The sequence below is a fragment of the Podarcis bocagei genome (genome assembly GCF_964188305.1).
Source record: "Podarcis bocagei genome assembly, chromosome: 4".
In the NCBI taxonomy this organism is placed as follows: Eukaryota; Metazoa; Chordata; class Lepidosauria; order Squamata; family Lacertidae; genus Podarcis; species Podarcis bocagei.
In genome coordinates this window covers 36,788,283-36,810,052 of record NC_138128.1, presented here as the reverse complement: position 1 = coordinate 36,810,052, position 21,770 = coordinate 36,788,283, and the positions used below count along the sequence as shown (strand labels likewise).

Sequence of the window (21,770 nt, the reverse complement as noted above, 5' to 3'; positions counted from 1 at the left end):
TCTTACTTTCGAGTAAGTCTTTGTATTTAGTCCAGACAATAAGTAGAGCTTTCCTGACAATATGGTTTTTAAACAGTTTATGAGACTTTGCCTTGTCGTACCAGAGATATGCATGCCAACCAAAAGCATTGCTATGCCCTTCCAGATCTAGGACATCAGTGTTTTCTAACAAAAACCAATCTTTCAACCAGCAGAGGGATGCAGCTTCATAGTACAGTCTTAGGTCCGGCAGGGCAAACCCCCCTCTTTCCTTTGCATCTGTTAATATTTTAAATTTTATTCGGGGCTTTTTGCCCTGCCAGACAAACTTCGCAATGTCCCTCTGCCACTTTCCAAAGCATTCCACTCTGTCCACGATCTGAAGGGTTTGAAACAGAAACAACATTCTTGGCAATACATTCATTTTGACTGCAGCTATTCTGCCCGACAAGGTAAGTCTCAGTCTCGACCATGTTTCTAAATCCTTTTTGATTTCCGACCAACATTTTTCATAATTATCTTTAAACAAATTCAAATTTCTCCCAGTCAGGTTAACCCCCAGGTATTTCACTTTTGGAACAACATTTAATTCTGTTTCCTTCTGAAACCCATCTATTTCTGAAGGTGTCAAGTTTTTAGCCAAAACCTTGGTTTTTTGTTTGTTCAGCTTAAATCCCGCCACCCGACCAAATTCAGAAATTAGTTCTAAGGCTCTTTTTGTACTAGCTTCTGGCTCCTGTAATGTCAAAACCAGGTCATCTGCAAAGGCCTTCAATTTGTATTGTTTTTCCCCGACCTGTATTCCTTCCACCCGCTGGTCCTTCCTAATCATATTCAGCAACACCTCCAGGACAGAAATAAATAACAAGGGTGATAAGGGGCACCCCTGTCGTGTCCCTTTTTCAATTTTAAACTCCTCAGTCACCACGTTGTTTACTATCAATTTAGCTTTTTGCTCTGAATAGATTGCTTCAATACCATTTTGGAACGCCCTTCCCACTCCCATCCCTTCCAAATTTTTCTTCATAAATTTCCAAGATATGTTATCAAAGGCTTTCTCGGCATCTATAAATATCAAAGCTGCCTTCGTGTTCAGATTTGTCTGTAATAACTCCAAAACATCAATGATATTCCTAGTGTTGTCAGACATATGCCTGCCAGGGAGAAAGCCTGCTTGGTCTTTATGAATTACTTCATTCAAGACTTTTTTCAATCTGTTTGCCAAAATGTTAGCAAAAATTTTGTAATCCACATTTAGGAGTGAGATAGGGCGATAATTCCTGAGTTGAGTCTTTTCAGATTCCAATTTAGGAATCAAGGTGATGAATGCCTCTTTCCACGATTCGGGTGCCCCCTTTCCTTCCATAATTTGGTTACATACCTCCATTAATGGCTGAACCAAATATTCCTTCAATGTCTTGTAGTATTTGGAGGTAAGCCCATCTGGACCTGGAGATTTGCCTAGTTGCATGTTCTGAATGGCACTTTCAATCTCCTGTTGTGTTATTTTGTAATTCAGGGCTGTTTGCTTGTCTTGTGTTAATTTTTGGAGGCCATAACTTCCTAGAAAATTATCTATCTCAGTCTCCACTTGGGGTCCTTGAGTAAACAATTTTCTAAAATATCTCTGGAAGCACTTTCTAATATCTTCTGGTTTCTGAATACATTCTCCCTCAACCTCTAGATTGGTAACAAAGTTCAACTTTTGTCTCTTTTTCAGCTGCCATGCCAGCAGCTTCCCACATTTATTTGCCGATTCGAATGATCTTTGTTTCATTTGTTTAATTTTCCATTCAACTTCTTGATTTATCAATTTTGCATATTGTGCTTGATGGAATTTTATTTCTCTTAAAACTTCTTTTGATTTTGGGTTTAGTCTCAACTTTTTCTCGCCATCTCTTATCTTCTCCAAGATCTTATCCTTTTTACCATTCCAGAGTTTTTTCTTGATAGAGTTCTGCTGTATCAGAAATCCTCTCATCACAGCTTTACTTGCGTCCCAGATTGTTTTCTTTTCCACCAAAGTATTCAAATTTATTTCGAAGTAATCTTTCAGCGTTTTTTGGGCCTTCTTCACAATCTCCTGATCTCTAAACAAATAGTCATTCATTCTCCATCTGAAGGATCCAGCTGGTGCCAGTCTTAAATCTATTTTCAAGGCGTTGTGGTCAGAGCAAGTTTTAGGGCAGATCTCGACTTTTTTTGTCTTAGGTGCCAGTCCTCTAGATGTCCAAATCTGGTCGATTCTTGTCCACGAAAGATGGGCCTCAGAGAAAAAAGTTCCCTCTTTACCTAGAGGGTTCTTTGTTCTCCAGATGTCAATCAAGTCCATATTGTCTGTAAGTTCAAAAAAAGTCTTTGGGAGTCTGCCATCTTTGGTCAAGTTCTGATTTTGAGACTTATCCATATGTGTGGAGACAACTCCATTCATATCACCCATCAGGATGATGTTAGTATAGTCAATATAGTCCAACATTGTCTCATGTAGCTTCTTATAAAATTCCGATTTCCCATCGTTTGGTGCATAAATTCCTACAATCAAAAATTTCTCTCCTTGTGCTTGAATTTCAATCGCCAAAATTCTTCCTTGTTCATCTTTAAAGATCAATTTTGGTGCTAGAGTCTCCTTTGCATAAATCACTACTCCTCTTTTTTTTACCTTATCTGATGAGATAAATTCTTGGCCTAGTCTCTTGTTGATTAATACTCTCCTATGGAGCCTAGTCACATGCGTTTCTTGAAGGCAAATAATGTCTAATTGTTCTTTTCTCAAAATATGAAAAATCTTTTTCCTTCTTTCGGGAGAATTTGCGCCATTAATGTTCCAACTGAGAAGCTGTAGAGACATCTTGGACTAATTATTTACCTGCTGGGGTGTCTCCTTTTTCGTTTTTTTCTGGAGGTGGAACCGGATTCAATCCAGGCGGAGGAGGTGGCCAGGCACCTGCTATTCCTTTCCGAAGGTCTTCCCCGTGGTCGTTTAGGAACTTTTCTTGCTCCTCTGCTGTTCTGATTCTTACCCTCACCCCTTTCAAGGTAAAAGATAATCCTTGAGGGAATTCCCACCTGTATGGGATTGTGTTGTTTCTCAGTAAGCTTGCTAGGTCTTTATATGTGGCTCTTAAGTCCAGAAGTTGTTTTGGTATATCTCTAAAAATTTCTGCCTTTTTTCCCTGGATCACCAATGGATTTTTAAAATGCAAGCCGAGTATGGTTTCTTTTTCTTGCCTAGATCTGAAAATGATCAGGCAATCTCTTGGTTTATCCTTCCTAGCCACTCTTCCTAGTCTGAAAGCGGTGACAATTTTAAAATCTTTTTCCTCTGCCACACCCCAGAATTTGGATAATTCTGTTGTCAAAAATCCAATCAAATCCTCCTTTTCTGATTCTGGAATGTTTCTAATTCTGAGGTTATTTTCCCTATTTTTCAGCTCTGCAAGGGACAGGTACACTTGTTGTTCAGTCACCTGTCTACTCAGTGGTCTGACTTCGCCTCTTAATTCCTCTATCCTCTTTTTATTTTCGTCTGCTTTTGTATTTGCTTCCTGTGCCAGTTTCCGATTTTCTGTTGCAGTCTTTTCAATATTATCTATGGCCTGAGAGTTTTTAGAAACTTGGTCTGTCAATTTGTTAATTGAGGCTGTTACCTGGTCAAGTTTAGCAGCTTGTTCATCAAACCTAAGTGCTTGTTCATCCGCTTTCTTGTTCAGTGCTGCCAACTGCTCCAATATTTCTTTAGATACGGAGTCTATCCCTCCAGCAGCCATCTCTCCAAAAGTAGGCTGTATAGCTTGTCCTTCCTGCAGGCCTGTCACGATTGGGACAGATGATCTGCGTGGCTGCACAGGCAGAGTTAATTGCAAAAGTTCAGTTTGTTTTGCTTTTTTTCTTTCTGCAGCCCTTGTTTTTGCTGTGCCACTCATTCCACAGCTGTCCCAGTATCAAGGTCAAATTGTAAATCCCATGGGAAAATTAATTCCAGAAAAAATAAACATCCGGGCAGGAAAATTCCAAGACTAGTAGCAGTTCTCAAATACTATTAAATCCACAATCCAGCAGGGGGAGCTCCCTAAAAATTAGGGAGAAGGATAGGAAATTTCCACCAAAAGTTCCCTTTACACACAAAAGAAAAATATTATCCAAAACAAGGGGGGGGAGCCCCTCTCCTTGAGCTTAAACTGCAGAGAATAAAAGTTCTTTACCAAGGTGCTTGCAACAGTTCCTTTTCCCGGTTACAAAGTAGCCCAATGTTACTTCTAACTTTGTCTACAGTTACTGCAGACCGATGTTACTTGTATCCAGTCAGACCGAGAACAGGGTTTCAAAAATTTGTAATCCACAAGGTAAAAGAAAGAGGAACATAAAATTGTCACTTATAAAACTGTTATGTCCTTTCTTTAACTTTTAATCAATCAAGGTCGAATTTGCAGATAAATTCCAACTCTTTTAAGATTCCTTTCAGCGCTTCAGCTTTAAAGGGGCTTTGCTCAATACTTTAAACAGAGCCGGGAGACTGACTTCCTTTTTAGCGTCTCCCGCTTTCAGCCAAATTTCTCCAAATTTAGTTCGTACAAAGCTTCAAATTTCCTACTCACGAGTAAGTTGTTTCAGTTCGATTGTTGAAGGAAGAAAGGTCAGCGCTGATCAGCAGCAGCCGCGCGGCTTCACTTCCGCGGAAAGAGCGATGGATCCACAGCACCGCTACCCCCTTCACGTTCCGAAACCCCTTACGGGGTCCCTTCTGCGTTTCGGGGGTCGCTCCTGGTGCCCGCCGAATCCCACGGCCACTGGCTCACTCTACCAGTGGTTTTTCTTCATGGGTCGTCGCTGTGCCGCAGCGCACGACCCTTTTCCGCGGAGCCCCTCTTCAGCAACTGAAGAGGACCGCCATTGCTGAGCGCGCCGCCTCCGGAAGTTAAATGGAACAATTATTCTGGGTATGTCTCAAGCTGCGAAATGCACACATCCACACTATGGTACCAATTTAAATAGACCAAGGTTTACGGCATTATACAAAACTGACAATGGATTGAAATTGCTAGGATTCTGAAAAATCATACTACTGTAAAAGCAAAGGAGCCCTTTAATTAGATGACTCCCACTCTCTCTCTTAATTGCATCGGAATATGCAAAACAGATTTACAGCTAGCGACCTGAACACATAACACTACTTTAGAGTTAATTACAAAATACCATTATAATTTTTTCAAGGTGGAATTGCTGCTGTTAATGCTATAAATATAAAGCATGTGCAACACTTTATATGAACTATATTTTTGGAATATATGGTTTCTACCAAATAATTTCATCACTAGTTATGAAAAAACATTTTTTCTCTTTCTCACTTCCATCTGTGGCAATATCAGGGGGAGGGAGGAATGCAGATTTCACATATTGTGTAGATGAGCCAACTATTAGACAAGATTTCAATGCTTTTCATTTTACATTACTGAGTGTCTGAGAGACAATAGAGCCTTGGTAGATTCTGGCACAGCTATAGCATTTAAATAGTCTAATAGTCAATTAAAAAATACTTAGTAGCACCTGGCTGCTGTTTAATTTGCACCGCTTTGAAGAGAAAACATGTTACTTAAAGCACTTAACAAGTCTAAAATCCAGGCTGGAAAACACAGGAAGGAAAACATTGCACAGGGTTTTCTAGAATGCACATTAACGTAGAAATAATGGCTTTAAATTAGAAGTCACCACTGCAGTATGGCCTAAGGCGAAGAACCTATAATCATGGATGAAACATAGCTCCTATCCTATAAAGCAGCACACTGCCTTAGGCTTAGACGTTTACTCCATCAACATTATCCATAACGCATGCCCTGCCCCGCAAACAAGTCAACATTCCTTTACAGAAACACCAGAGAAGACAATGAACTGTGTATGAGCAGACAGGCAATACACCTTTAGTAAAATACCATAATCAAATGGCAAAACTTTGGTTCAAATGCTATGCTTGCTTATTTCAACTATGTTCAAGTCAAAAGAACTAGCAGTTGTTATTTTAAAATTTGTGGAGCCACGGTACTATCCAAGAAAGGCTTAAGTCACAGTGGTTGTGGTTAGACTTCACGCTGAACCATGGCTTAGTGCTCCGTGAAGGAGCCTAGCTTCCTCCTGGGCATGCGTGCTTACCATTCGTGCGGCTGAAAGAAGCAGTTTGGAAGCGTCATGCCTTCCTGCCATGCCCAAACTAGTTCCAGCATGCCCGATTCACAGCCCGTGGTTTGAAGCTGGCTTGTTTTGAATCTCACAGCTAATGTTAAGCAACAATAGCTGGCCCACACAACACAAGAAGCTGCTAAAATGGGAAGAAAAATGTTTTTGAAGGCCACGTAAGAAGATGGGACAGTAGTGGTGGCAGGAGGAGACTAGGTTCGTTCCCATAGAATCAAATCATTGTTTTGCGCAGAAATGGGGAGCCTGTGGCTCTCCAGATGTTGCTGCACTACACCACCCACCCATTGGTCATGTTAGAGTCTTAGCAACATCTGGAAGGCTAAAGGTTACCTATCCAAGGGTTAGTGTAGTACCTGGATGAGATAAAAGTCAAACACAGCTTAGTGAATCTATGCAAAACTATTGGACCTACCTTTCGTGAGGCTTCTCTCACCAGATCCTTGACATCCGTCCTCATCATCACATTCTCCACTGGATCCCACCTCTTCATTCATTCCATTCCCACTGCCACCGTCCCTGATAGCCATTCTTTCCGACTTTAAGTTTGTTTTCTCAGTCGCCCCCTAAAAAATAAAATAAAATGTTGGTTGTCGTTTTAATGATTTTCTACAGTTCGGTCTTCAAAGGAAAGGTGCTGGGGGCTTCCTTATTTCATTGGCCCGTTTCCCCATTGGAAGCCACATTCTTGCAATTTCATATCAGCCCATATCAAACAGCACAGAGTCACTGAATGGAAGGTGGGACGTTATTGAAGAGCTCATAAATGAGACCCTGGGCATTTGAGGTCCTGGAACGCACATCTGGCTGAGTGAAATCTCCTTCCTTCTCCAACGTCAATCTTTCACTTTACAGCATCTTTCACTTGCAGCTTCTCTGATGTTAGGTTGTGCAGGGGGATGTCATTTTTCAACCACTTCCTTTCCCCACTTTCCTGAAGTCAGTAATTGCATTGGCTAGGAGCTGGAATATGACACAATGAATGTTCAGTGAAAACCCCCAGGGATAAGGCTAGCTATAGATGTGACTCATAAGAACAGAATAAGGACCCTACTGGATTATAACAAAAACCTATCCGGTCCAGTATCCTGGCCCCATAACAGACAACCAGATTCCTATGGGAGCGGAAGAGCGCTCTTCCTGCTTGCATTCCCCAGCAACTGGTATTCAGAGACATACTGCCTTGGATCCTGGAAGTAATACAACCATCACTACTGGTAGGCATTAGCAACCTTATTCTCCATTCTTTTAAAGCTGTTCAAGTTGCTGGCCATCACATAAAAACTAATTCTGGAGTCTAAACATACACTATATGTACTTCCTTTTGGTTCTTTTTACAGGGCACACAGCTTACTGAACCACCTTCTTAAGGTCAAAGACTTATGGAAAAACTGCCACATATGTTGATTTTTACTTGTTTCCCCCAAATAGGGATTCTGGACTCTAAAGCCTCGAGGCTCCTGAACTGCTGCAGGACGCACCACATAAACAAAAATTCTGTTTGGGAGGAGGGGTAGTAGTAGAGGCAGGCTATCAGGGTGCTGGAAGGCTACTGATGGGACCACAGTAGTCTTCTGGTTTTTTTTGTTCTTTCGTTTGCCGAGACTTCCCTCCTTAAGCTGGAGGCAGAGGAAATGAAGATAGGGTTGCAAAGAAAGACTTCTGGGTATTTTCCTTGGGACAGGGTGGGGAACTAATGCTGCTCCAGACATTCTTAGACTATAGTTCCCAGACAATATAGGCCAATGTTGGTGCTGATGGGAGTTGGAGTTCAACACTGACCCTTGGAGTCCTCTCAACTCTACAATACAATTATCCAGAGGGCCACAATACAATCAACATATTTGCAATCAGTATAACATTTTTTTTTGTTATGCAAATATCAGCCAGAGAGAAGTACAGTGGTACCTCAGGTTAAGAAGTTAATTCGTTCTGGAGGTCCGTCCTTAACCTGAAACTGTTCTTAACCTGAAGCAGCATTTTAGCTAATGGGGCCTCCTGCTGCCACTGCGCTGCTGCTGCACGATTTCTGTTCTCACCCTGAAGCAAAGTTCTTAACCCGAGGTAATATTTCTGGGTTAGCGGAGTCTGTAACCTGAAGTGTATGTAACCTGAAGGGTATGTAACCCAAGGTACCACTGTATTGGGACCATGGCAGGTAGGGAGGGAGAATTTAGCTCTCCCTGTGCTATAGTTCTGACAAGCCTTTCTGAAGCTGTTGTACGCTTTACAAGGCCTCCACTAGCACAAGTGTGATGAAAAGCATAAATATCACTGAAAATTTTGAGGTTTTGTTCTTTCTATCTTTAGTCTCAAAACTTCAGCTTCCCTTTGTATGATCACTTACAACAATCATCATTTTGCTTGGGCTGCTTTCATTTTGAATGGTTTGAAACGTCAGTATTGTATAGCTGTTCAGGAATTAGAAAGGATTTTCAGTTTTCCCCATAACATTTCCTCCCCCTTTTTTCATCAGAAGAGACTGTGTAGTCACTAACTACTCCCCCTCCCACTGTTCATTTTTTTTTTATTACTTCTGAGGTGACCCACTAGCTGTTTCCCTGAAGACTGGACAATGGTGAACACTGCAAGAAATGGACAATTGCTTTCTTATGCTCACAGCATTCAAACAATGGAGGAGGTAGGTGGTAAGACTAGACGCATACTGAGTATGTTGACATATACTTACATTACACACCATTCAGTGATTCATCACAATCTTTCATGGGAGGCAACAAAAGCATGCATCATCAACAAATGCTCCTTTCTTTTGGAGAAACACAGGGTAATTATTAAGCCCTATTGCAAAAAGTTCACGGTGTCATACTTTTTACAGATGGGCATCAGAGACATGATTTGTGTCAACATGACAATATCCAATTGTAGTTCAATTTTATTTTAAAACAAGCAGCTTGATGTTCATCATTACTATTATTCATTATCTGAAAGCCTGATGTCATTCCGACATGGTAGAACGAGCTTGCTTTTAAAAGTCCTTTTATACATGATGAAGGATTGCTTCATTGTCTCACAGATTTCTGTTGTGTTTTGGCTGTAAGATAACTAGACACAGTCAGCTTTCTATGGCCTTCCTGTTGAATAAATGCTTATGTTTTATGGAGCCAATGTATAATTAAATACAGGCTTATATGACTGCTTGCCACTGAAAGAAGTCATATTTACTCTCTGTGAAAGGCAGAAAATCCTGTTAAGAGTTATTCAGCACTTACGACTCATTTCTGGCCATGGCAAGAGCCTGATTCTGACTATGCGCCCTACTGAATTCAATGGGACATATTTTCATGTTATTCCACATAGTCTGGCAATTTGAATGAGCTTCACTTAGACATTTGTGTGCATCACGTAATAACTGAGCACAGCTGCTTTTCTTGTGCAATTTTTTTACTGCGCTCTTTTCAGGAGAAGAAAACCAGTTTTGTCCCACCTCTGCAACCTGTTTTGTAGTGCTGGTATTGCATTAATTCTAATAACCATCTCATACTGTATGGAAATGCTCCCAGCCTGCCTGTTTAGTTTGAAGAGATCAACTGTACTACCACATGCAGATTTTACCTCCCAACCTGTAACTTCCTTTTGCTCTGATCACCTTCACCTGCAGAGTTCAAAATGTTTCACTTTCTCTGCTGAGATTTCTGAAAGGTTACTGGCAAAAGGGATAAGCAAGTTAGGCTTTGCAAGAACAAAACCATTTGGTAAAAGGTTCCATATGCTGATTCCTCTGTTGGATCTTGATCCAACAGAGGAATCAGCATATGGAACCTTTTACCAAATGGTTTTGTTCTTGTAAGTTGTAAGTGCAAATGAGATGCTAGGAAAGGCATCCAATGCAATTCTAGCCTGTGTGGTATCTTGAAGACAGGATACGTTTCCCTGTCTCAAGCCTTGCTGTGTATGACTGTGTGCGGAACACAACGCGTCCATCATTTAGGAGAACTCTGAGAGGGTATACCAAACAACACTGTAGGATTGGAAATGAAGAACAATGATATGGAAGAAGATCTGGGAGCTTGCCAGCATACCTTAAGGGCTAGTTTATTGTCTGTCCTTCTGAGAAAGGATACAGGATTACACCCAGAGACCACAGCTTCAGTTTCTTAACCCTACACTGTTAGAAACAGGGACCATGACAACAACCTAAGTGTGTCTCTTTTCTAGTGTAACAAGGAGACAGAAGTGAAACTTTACTGATCAAGCCAAAATTGAGTTGATATGTGGGGCTGGATAGATACACACAATCTGATATGCAGTAGATAAATATAAATATGAACAGAATTGTATAGCTCAGAAAAAAAACTTATCTAATTTACCCTTTCCCCCCTCATATAGTGTTAGATTTATTCTAGCAAGCCAGAAGGATACCATGTAACAACATTAATGACCCTTATGGAGAAGATTCATAGTAATAAAAGTAATCCATCATCAATTCCTGAACCCAGCTCTCCACAGCCTTGTCTGATATGCTTTCCACTATGCCACACTTGTCTTACAAGGATCCCATTCAAATAAAGCTGACTAATAGTGCGTGCTTGGAATAGAGAGGCCTGAATTCTGTATGGCAATTGCTTTCCAAAATGCCTCTTCACTTGATTGTTGTGGTAACCTTCAGCAAACCTTTGCATTCAAATCCCCCCAGTAGGCAATCACTGCAAAACAACAGAAACATCCAGAACTGTCCTGCTTCCCCCCACTTTAATCATCTACAAAGACTGAGAGTGGAATCCTGGCTCTCACTTGCTGATGCTTTCCTGAAGGCCAGAAAGACATTTGGCATGGATCATTTACTAACCAAAAGCATGATCTTTCAGCAAGACTTTGGCAGTTAATTTCCTTTTTTAATATGCCGTAGCAAATTATGTATTGGCGTCTAATGGGATGAGCAAATGCCATTGCTGACTTTTGCACAAATGATGCAAGAAAGCGTCCTTATGCAAATGACTTAAAAGTGTGATCTTTGCTTAGAGACACATAGGAAGCAACCTTAGCCAATTTGTCTGTATCATTTGTCTATCGACCTGATATACCATACAGTACAGGTACTCTGACCAGCAATGGCTGCCTGGATCTCAAGCATATCATCATCTACCTTTTGAAAACACTGGATATGGTAGGGATTAAATCTGGGGCTTTCTATATGCCAAGTCTGTGCTCTACCACTGACTTATAGCCCCTACCCTGACATGCTAATAGTTTCTTGACATTAATTTCAATAGACTTCTAATACAGTTAAATAACATTCTCTTAATACGTTTGGATTTCTTTTTTCAATTTTAAAATAAGATTGTACTTTGAATAGTTTCGGTAGTCTCAGTAAAGCTCATGGCATGAATTGTTCTAAAAACCATTCATGTCATTCCTCATCTAATTCTTTTTATCATTTCATGGTTTAAGGCTGCAATCCTAGGCATGCTTGCCAGGAAGTAAGGCCCACTGAACTCTGCAGGGACTTACATTTGAGTAAACATGCATTTGTTCTGGCTGCTAATCTTTTCATCATCTTTCGGACTTTCAAGTCTTTTACTTCACAGGTTCTGTACCTATAATGTGAAGATATTTTAGAAGCAAGGGATCAAACAAAAGAAACTTTTAGAAGCAAGGGATCAAATAAAAGCTAGTCATCTATGCTAGCTTTAGTGCCTACAGGATTCCTAAAGCTGTGTTTTAGCCTGGATTTCTATATAGCACATGGCTATTTTAAATGGATGCCTTCCTGGAATGATGGGCAATATTATCAAAATTATATTAAGAAAACTAAATATTTTCAGATTTATTTTTTAGTAAACAAGTAACTGTGTAGTATCATCACCACCATCATCTTTATTATATTTTTAATTTTTATCTTTATTACTCACCCTTCACCAGCAGGTCTGGGGGGGGGGGTTGCTATCAACTCCACCTCCTCCTGCCCAGGGAAGTTGCTTGAGGCCTTTCAGAGGAGAAAAGGAGGAAATGGTTGCTTTGGGCACCAATGAATGTTTTGTGCTTGTTCACTTTGGATCAAGTAAAGATGGGATTGAAATACTAATAAATTAGTAGGGATAGAGAAGAAATTTTGTTTGTTTGGCACCTTAATGCAAATCTGCACAATTCACATTCCTGAAACAGTATAGAAACAAATAATGCACCTATCCTCTAATTCACACTTTTCCAAATTTTGTACTGCAAGAAATTATGTACAATGATGTGAATATTATGGAGAAGTGTGCATAAAAACACCTATATTAGTGAAAAGTGTACAAAAAATATTGTTATTGTCTTCCACATAAGACTCATAGAATCATAGAGTTGGAATAGACCACAAGGGCCATCGAGTCCAACCCCCTGCCAAGCAGGAAACACCATCAGAGCACTCCTGACATATGGTTGTCAAGCCTCTGCTTAAAGACCTCCAAAGAAGGAGACTCCACCACACTCCTTGGCAGCAAATTCCACTGTCGAACAGCTCTTACTGTCAGGAAGTTCTTCCTAATGTTTAGGTGGAAACTTCTTTCTTGTAGTTTGGATCCATTGCTCCGTGTCCGCTTCTCTGGAGCAGCAGAAAACAACCTTTCTCCCTCCTCTATGTGACATCCTTTTATATATTTGAACATGGCTATCATATCACCCCTTAACCTCCTCTTCTCCAGGCTAAACATGCCCAGCTCCCTTAGCCGTTCCTCATAAGGCATCATTTCCAGGCCTTTGACCATTTTGGTTGCCCTCCTCTGGACACGTTCCAGTTTGTCAGTGTCCTTCTTGAACTGTGGTGCCCAGAACTGGACACAGTACTCCAGGTGAGGTCTGACCAGAGCAGAATACAGTGGCACTATTACTTCCCTTGATCTAGATGCTATACGCCTATTAAGGTTAAGAACTCAGGGTGAGATACAAAATATAATGAAACAGTTTCAAAATAGCACAAGAAATAACAGACAAGTTTAAAAAGCAATACACAATGGACACCCATGGCAGTCCGCTAAATGCATTATGGGGAAAACCACTTGCAAAAATTCACGTATTCTGCAAAAACGCATCCCAAAATGTACATATTTGGAGAAATGCTGACAAATTTTTATACAAAAATAACAATCACCAACCAATGTTGAAATCTAGTTAACCGAACTCAAAATGGGAAAAAAAATTGTAACTGAGATACACCAGCACTGAAAGATTTGTCCATCTGCAACAGTCAGCCAGCAGCTCACTGCCATATATACGTCCTCATTACACCTTAGAGGTGGGTTGTATTTTTTTTCTTTTGCACTTCTGCAAATCTCATGGTTTCCCTAGGTATGCTGATACCTCCCCCTTTGGTGCACAGGTGGTATGATGTTGGCTACATAAGTGATGGTACTCTCCCTCTGCAGAATAGATACAGTGGAATAGTCTCCATGGTGACACGCAGTATATCTGTGAGTATCAGAGACTAGGGGTATACAATTGACGAAGATGGTTGCTTCCCTGCCCAGTTGTGTACTTCCTGGAAGACCTTTGGTTCGATCTAGCAGGACTGTTACTTATTTTGAAAATTTATACGTTGCTTCATCTTCGGTGACCCCGATCACAACAAATCACTGAAACAATAAACATCAAACTGCAAGCCAATAAGCTACTAATCACTTCTTATACTCTTACCAAATTCATCAGGAAACTTTTTACGCAGTATGGTTTTCAGCAGGTCTGTGCAGATATGAGGGCAAACTCTTTCCGAGATAAATTTATGGAATTAATGACTGATCAGCATGAACCTGTGATAGAACTGTCCTGCTTAAACATTCGCACCTGCCAGCTTTGAGGCTAGTAATAACAGGGCAAGAACATTCTGTTTGATCAGACCTAGGAAGTGTGAAATGAGACGTGTCTGCAATCCGGAAGCTTGTCTCACTCCATCAGTCCTTGAATGGCACCATTTTGAGGAAGCATGTTCTAATGGGTTAAGCGAATAAACAGTGCTCCCCCCAAATTGTCATATAGAAGAGAACAAAACCCTTTTTTTCCTGCTTTGTACTCCGACAGCAATTACCTTGCTTGCTGAAGGAAATGTTCATGACATGCTCTAGTGCATGTTAATTCTGTTTCATGTTGTCAGATAATTATTTGTTTCCAAGCTCTGCATTAGTTTGGATTATTCTCATGACAACATGAAAAGTTTGACATTTCTCCATGAAGACTGGAGAACATTCTTGCCATTTATAACAGCAAGGTCTCAGGCAGTGTCAAATTAGTAAAATCACAAACATAGTTAAATGCAAAGTTACTAAGAAAATGGATGACTTTACGTGAACCCTTCAATAGTGAGAATATAAATTAAATTTAAAGAATATGATCAAACAAATTAGCACTGAGCTAACTTCTTTGGTCTTGGTCTGAAAAAAATAAATCCCAAACTACCTAGTTTATTTGGCTACTGTAGGTTTGAGTTGCATATATACCTCAGATTACAGACGCTTCAGGTAACAGACTCCACTATCCCAGAAATAGTACCTCGGGTTAAGAACTTTGCTTCAGGATGAGAACAGAAATTGCACGGTGGCGGCCCCATTAGCTAAAGTGGGAGGCCCCATTAGCTAAAGTGGTACCTCAGGTTAAGAACAGTTTCAGGTTAAGAACGGACCTCCAGAACGAATTAAGTTCTTAACCCGAGGTACCACTGTATAGGTATAACTCTATCCTGTTTCTACACAATTTATCAGTGAAACAGGGTTGATGTGTACATTATGATTGGCTTTTCCCTTTCTTTTTATAGGTCATGTATGAGGAGTATAATGCAGGAACCAACAGAGCACTGCAACATCTGCCAAGGTGGTTGGAGGTCCAAGTGAATATCCCTGAAAATGGAAATGGGTGTTGCAGTTGACATAACAGTGTTTGTGCTAACTGAGAAAAGAAAAAAATGAAAAGGCAACTATAACATGATTCAACAGTTGCAGAATCCCTTTTCATTCATACCTTCCTCATGCCCATGGAAGGGACAGACCATAGCTGTTGGGGCCACATCCTGCGGGCGTTGAATTCTACGTTTCCGAGCACAATTCAAAGTGTTGGTGTTGACCTTTAAAGCCTTAAACTGCCTCGGCACAGTATACCTGAAGGAGCATCTCCACCCCCATCATTCTGCCCGGACACAGAGGTCCAGCGCCGTGGGCCTTCTGGTGGTTCCCTTACTGCAAGAAGCAAAGCTACAGGGAACCAGGCAGAGGGCCTTTTCAGTAGTGGCGCCCGCCCTGTGGAACGCCCTCCCATCAGATGTCAAAGAGATAAACAACTACCTGATATTTAGAAGACATCTGAAGGCAGCCCTGTTCAGGGAAGTTTTTAATGTGTGACATTTTAATGTATTTTTAATCTTTGTTGGAAGCCACCCAGATGGGCGGGGTACAAATAATAAATTATATTATTATTATTATTACTCGCTCCACCACTGGTATCTGTGCTTTCAGTGGGACATATGAAAAGGGGAACCTATGTGGATTCAGCTATATGTGTATAGATGCCTCTTTTCAGACATCTTGTCAGATAGAAGTGAACAAAACCCCTATTAGACACATTTTTTGCAAAGCTATTTACCCTAATAAAATGCATTCTTGTACGTTGTGTTCATAAATGCATGCATTCTTATGCACACTGCAGCCCAGTACATGCATTTTTGCACCCATGGTTTCTCTGGAAAAGTGCACTGAGAAATATGGAGAAGTATGAAATTTGAAGGATGGCTGGGTTTCAGTTTATGAATTGTTTCAGAAAGTGACAACTAGGTCGGTTCACCTTTAAAAGCAAACTGAATAAAATTTCTCCTCCATCCCTAATATTAGTGAGTAATACTGTTGGTCCATATAGTCAAGTACTGTGCATTATGCCTGGCAAAGGATCCAAACCATTATGCACATGTCTATCCCAGCTCTGCTGCCAGAGGTCCTTTAACAGCACAATCCCAACCATGGTTAATCAGAAGTAAGTAAGTGGGGTTGCAATGGTAGCCGAAAATGCTGAAGATTGAAGCTGTGCCATTATGCACACAAAGTATGCGTTCTTCGACCAGGATAGATAGATAGATGATAGATAGATAGATAGATAGATAGATAGATAGATAGATAGATAGATAGATAGATAGATGATAGATAGATATAAAAAAATATATAATATATAAAGTCTGCAGTTGTAAACACACATCTAAATTGTGCATATTTACATATTGCCACATTTTACTGGTACTAAAAATGCCTGATTGTACAAAATTCTCATGCTACATACTTAATATGTAGATGAAAGTTTAATATCTAGCTAATATGCAGAGATATATTATTGCAAGCAGAAAAATTAGTCAGTATGAGCACATTCAGTGCCAGCACAACTACTTGATATCCTGCAATTTCCCCTCCAAAACAACCTTACTGTAGTAGGAATAACAACAACAACAACAAAATGTTCAGTTCTATGAAATAGCTGTGTTTGTGGGAAAAGTATGATAGGTTGCTGCTGGAATAATTTTTTTTAAATAAACAATTTATTAAAATGGAGAAATAATGCAGTCTTAATCATCACTGCAATTAAAACAAATTTACATTATTTATCCCATTTATTTAAATATCCGCAAATATCACATTATATGCGAACACTACAGATGGATACACAGCTTGTATGGGAAATCACGATTATTTGTTAAAACAAAGGATCATTTATGCAAACAAGATGAAGACTTCTATACAGTTAGCTTGTCAGAAATATTAATGATCCACTTGTATGTTAGGCTGCCTTGATTTAGCCTCAGGCGATTCTCTCACAGCTACTCATTAAATACCAAGAAAGAGACGGCACACAGAGATTATGTGTTAATTTTTTAAAACCAGTACTTCATATTTCTATTGTTCTCCTGCAAGCAGGGGTGGATTTAGGTTTGATAAGGCCCTAAGCTACTGAAGGTAATGGGGCCCTTTGTATGTCCAGCTGTCCTTTGTCAACAACAAATTGTCACTGTCTTTTGTGCTGAATATATGCAATGTGGTAATTTATGGACCTAATAGGTATCTAAAGCCATTTGCACATGTTGCCATGCAACCAGTCTAGGCAGAATGTAGGCACCCTATATATAGAAATGAACAAACCAGTGATATTTTAGGGAGCAGGCTAGCAGGCGGGGCCCATTACTTACATCATAGGAGCCTACACAACACAAAACACTGTTGCTGTATGTAGGTTGTATTTTATTTATTTTTTATCTTATATTTTGGAAACGTACGCCCAGTTTTCCCCCCTTTAATTTTTTTTTGCCCCCCCCCAAAGAGAGTGGGGCCCTAAGCTATAACTTGTTTAGCTTCTATGTAAATCCAGCACTGCCTGCAAGTAATAGGCTTCTGTCTTTGTGGATGCCACATGGCTTTCCCTTGAAGCCACTTCTTCTGTGCACATGACCAATCCAGTCACTTCAGCTCCACAGGCACGTACCTCTATTCTACAACATGCTAAGAACACAGGTGTGCTAAAACATATGTGTTGCTATAGATACATGCCTGATAAGTGCAATTCTATGTGTGTTGACTCAGGCACAAGTCTTACTGATTTCACTGGGACTTTCTCTCAGGTAAGTGGGGGTACAGGATAGCGAGTTCAGCCATTTTGGTTTCCCTTCTCCAACTACATTGTAGGGCTTTGCTTAGCTACAGGGAAATGCCACAGCGACTCGTGATTAGTTTGGGCTCCTGGGGGAATAAATGTGTTTCACCCTCATATGTATGAAGCAAGCATTTCTGTCTTGTTTCCCTGGGATCAGTGGAACACTGGATTTCTTGGGCCTATTATGAGATGATTTTTCCAACACAATCCAGCCTTTGCATTGACCTGCACTATGGACGGAGGCCGAGGCAGTGGGAGCAGCATGGTCATTGCATCACTGCATATGCATTGCTACTACACCTGAAACATTAAGAGTGTGTTCCACAAGGTTACTGAAGCACATAACAATTACAAAAATCAACACTCACTGCAGATATTGTATTCTTATGCTAATTAAATGTTGTAAAAACAAACAAGGATAGGAAGGGCACTCACACATACTTTCTCTCTCATTCTTCAGGTTTAATTAAGGAACCTAGAATAATTCTTGCTGCCCTGGCTATCAAAAGAATAAAATGCATGAATGTTATCGGAATTAACTTTTAAACATTATTACATTAGCAGTAAGATTTTTATTTTTATTTTTTAAAAAGTTACCATGAAGAACAATGACTTAATCATTTTCTTCACTCTAATAATTGGTTTATTTATGGATTGCCGTTTACATTTGTCTCAAGGCTATTTACAAGGCAATCTTGGATACATTGTCAGGGCAAATGGCTGCTTATTCCCCTGGACTGTTCCATGTAATATTGAGTGAGAAATAGTTCAAACATTTGAGTCCTTCTACCAATCAATTGGGACGCAGGTGGCGCTGTGGGTTAAACCACAGAGCCTAGGGCATGCCGATCAGAAGGTCAGCGGTTCGAATCCCCGCAACGGGGTGAGCTCCCTTTGCTCGGTCCCTGCTCCTGCCAACCTAGCAGTTCGAAAGCACATCAAAGTGCAAGTAGATAAATAGGTACCGCTCCAGGGGGAGGGTAAACAGCATTTCCGTGCACTGCTCTGGTTCACCAGAAGCGGCTTAGTCATGCTGGCCACAGTGGCGTAGCGTGGGTTGTCAGCACCCGGGGCAAGGCAAGTAATTTGCGCCCCCTAACCCATGGATTTGCGCCCCCTAACCCCCAGATGTTGCGCCAGGTGCGGCTGACCCCCCCTTCACCCCCCACGCTACGCCACTGCTCCCATCCTCTCATAGCTGGCGACTCAACCTGGGGGCCTTTTGCAAGGAAAGCAGCGCTCTCCCATGCAGCCACGAACTGTAGTAGACCGGCTCTTTTGAGAAGCAAGGCGGCCTTGGCTGAGGGGCGTGGCTGGTCTCTGCAGGGGAAGGAAAGGAAGAGACCGCGGGGTCTTTTTCTTCCAGGCATCTGTCCAAGAAGGAGCGCCTGCCTCTGGTTTAAACCACGCTCACCAGAAGAGTTGCAAATCCAGCCGGGGCCGCGCACGCTTTCCTGAGCGGGAAAGCAAATGCGGGGGAAAGTCTCCTGAGAGGCGCCCTCCCTGCTCTCAGAATGGCGGGATGATGAGAGGCGCCCTCTAAGGGACAAGAGACCCGGGAAATCCACCTCCCACTGAACTGAGCTGGGGTGGGGTGGGGACTTAATTGAAAAGAGGATCGCAGCTTCCTCGAAGGGAGCCTTTGACCTTGAAGCTTGCTGCTGGCAGGGTGGCTTTTTGCGGTCGCCCCAATTTGGGGCGCAAATACCCGGCGGCTTCGCCCCCCAACCCCCGCGAAGATGCGGCTTGGGGGGCGCGCGCGTGTTTCCACCTGACTCTCTCCCTCGCCCCCTCCCCGGAGCGTTGCAGTGAGAAAGGGAGAGTCTCCCGCTCGGCTGCCGCTGTTTCTCTCCACGTGTCCGCCGCCAGAGGCAACAGCGTCGGCGGCGGGCGGCCGTGCCTGTGCGAGCAAGTCTGGCGGCGGAATGGTGGCGAGGTGCTGCGGCTGCCGCCGGGCCCTGGCGGTGGTGCCTCCCGGCGCGCTCTGCCTGGGCGCGGCGCTCAGCGGGCTCTTCAGCTTTGGCTTCTTGGCCGCAGCCCTGGTGCTACAGCCTGCGCCCGAGGCTCTTCGGAGACTCCGGAGGCGGCAAGCGCGCCCCCCCAGATGTTGCGCCCGGTGCGGCCGGCCCCCCCTGCACCCCCCACGCTACGCCACTGGCTGGCCACATGACCCGGAAGCTGTACGCCGGCTCCCTCGGCAAATAAAGCGAGATGAGCACTGCAACCCCATAGTCGTCCGCGACTGGACCTAATGGTCAGGGGTCCCTTTACCTTTACCAATCAATTTGTTCAAATGGTGATGGTGTGTAAACTGCCCCCCTCACCCTACACACAAGACAAACACTAGAAATACTTGTCTACCGGACAGATTCCCAGTGCATAAATTAGTTTAATCCCTATGTTAGGCCTTGCATGGATAAAATCATGTGGAGGACAATGATTACTGCCTGCTGAACCCTCTGGGCAGTTATCGAACACTTGAACCTTCAGAAGGTCTGTTTAGCATTGTCCAGTCCTATTCTCTGTTCCAGTTGGCAGCAACACACTAGACTTTGACAGGCTAAGGAATCTCCTGGTTGTACTACTATTTACATATATACCTAGGGGGAGCAAATCTAGGGATACACATAACAAAAAGGAAAAGTGTAGAACTCTCTTGGTCACATGGCCAAGAGCTCCATTTCAAAATACAGAGAAATGCAACTTTCAAAGCATGGCTGTATTCTGCTTTGTGGTTTCAGAAAGTGTGAATTACGTAGGGTCACCTGAAATGTGAACTGAATCTAATTTCAAGTTAGCTCAATACCTCTCCATACAGCACATGGATTCAGGGAGGGCCCATGCCAACATCATGAGCCTTCTTCAAGAGGTCTGCTTTGCAAACCATCAACAAATGTCGTCTTGATGCTTGGAAGCTGCCCATCCTGAAATTTTGCGCCACTGTAGGCCACTTAGCATTTGCATAATTTAATTAATCTTAATGCCTAAAAATGTGACATTTGCCCTTTACATAACATTGAATCAGACACTGCGATAAAAACAGAAGTGGCAGGCGGTGGAAGCACTGGCTTATTTAAAATGTACTGGGAGGTTACCCTACATATTTTCTACTCCATTCCTGCAAAATTGTCAGGCCTCTAGCCAAGTATGCCAACTTTCATCCTTGCCCAGTGTTCCAAGACAACCTACCGGCTTTCTGGCTCTGTCTGGTTCTTTCGCCCCACCATTTTCTTTCTCCACTCTTTCCTCTAGCTCTTTTGAACCTACATCACACATTTGATTCAGTGAATTCAGTCAACACTGCGCCTATTTTTCTGGCTCTGGATCTGCTTGGACTTGTCTCAAGACTCAGATCTGCATATATATGCAACCTAGGTCTTACAAATTGTCCAAGTGAGTTCATAAACAGCAGCGGGGACTTGGAAATTATTGTGGGGGGGAAAGTTTCTCTCAGCATGAGGGGCTACACTGATGGCACAGGGTTTCAAGCAAATCCTGTTTGCCTGCTTCAAGACCATACATTAAAATAAAAATGTCACTTGCTGTTGTTTCCCTATTGGAGTGCTCCAGTTACTTCATCATTCAATATATGGATACACGGAGAGATAGGCAGATTAAACAGATATTACATTGTCTATACAGCAGTTAATGAATCAGTGTATGCGCAGACTAATTCTGCTCATTATGTACCTCAGGGTTTTCTTGCTGCTCTAATATGACAGCTTTTCTTCTAGAGGAATTATACTAAGATGTACATGTGTGTTATGTATTCTATTCTATTTTTATTTTTTTATTTTGCTAGGGAAGCTGATAATGTGGAACCTTAATAAAAGACCTTCTGGTGTCAAGTTTTATCATTTGGAAGGTTTGGATTAATATGAAATGCACAGCTGAGGTACCTGTGGTCTGAAGTGCTTGAGAGACTCTTTTAATTGCCACAATCTGTTGCTCCTCTCAGATCTATTTGGAAAGGTGTTCAGCAAGGCATGTGTTCTGCT

General features: G+C 41.8%; 1 protein-coding gene across 2 annotated transcripts in view; it reads right to left on the bottom strand.

Annotated features, from left to right (window-relative positions):
• Positions 1-21,770, bottom strand: part of LOC308586222 (glypican-5-like) — a 421,981-nt gene that overhangs the window by 117,248 nt on the left and 282,963 nt on the right. For both annotated transcript variants that reach the window (XM_081192628.1, XM_081192629.1), the window contains one exon: positions 6,581-6,731. In XM_081192628.1, coding sequence (XP_081048754.1) covers positions 6,581-6,731 — 151 coding nt within the window. The remainder of the gene's footprint in view (positions 1-6,580; positions 6,732-21,770) is intronic.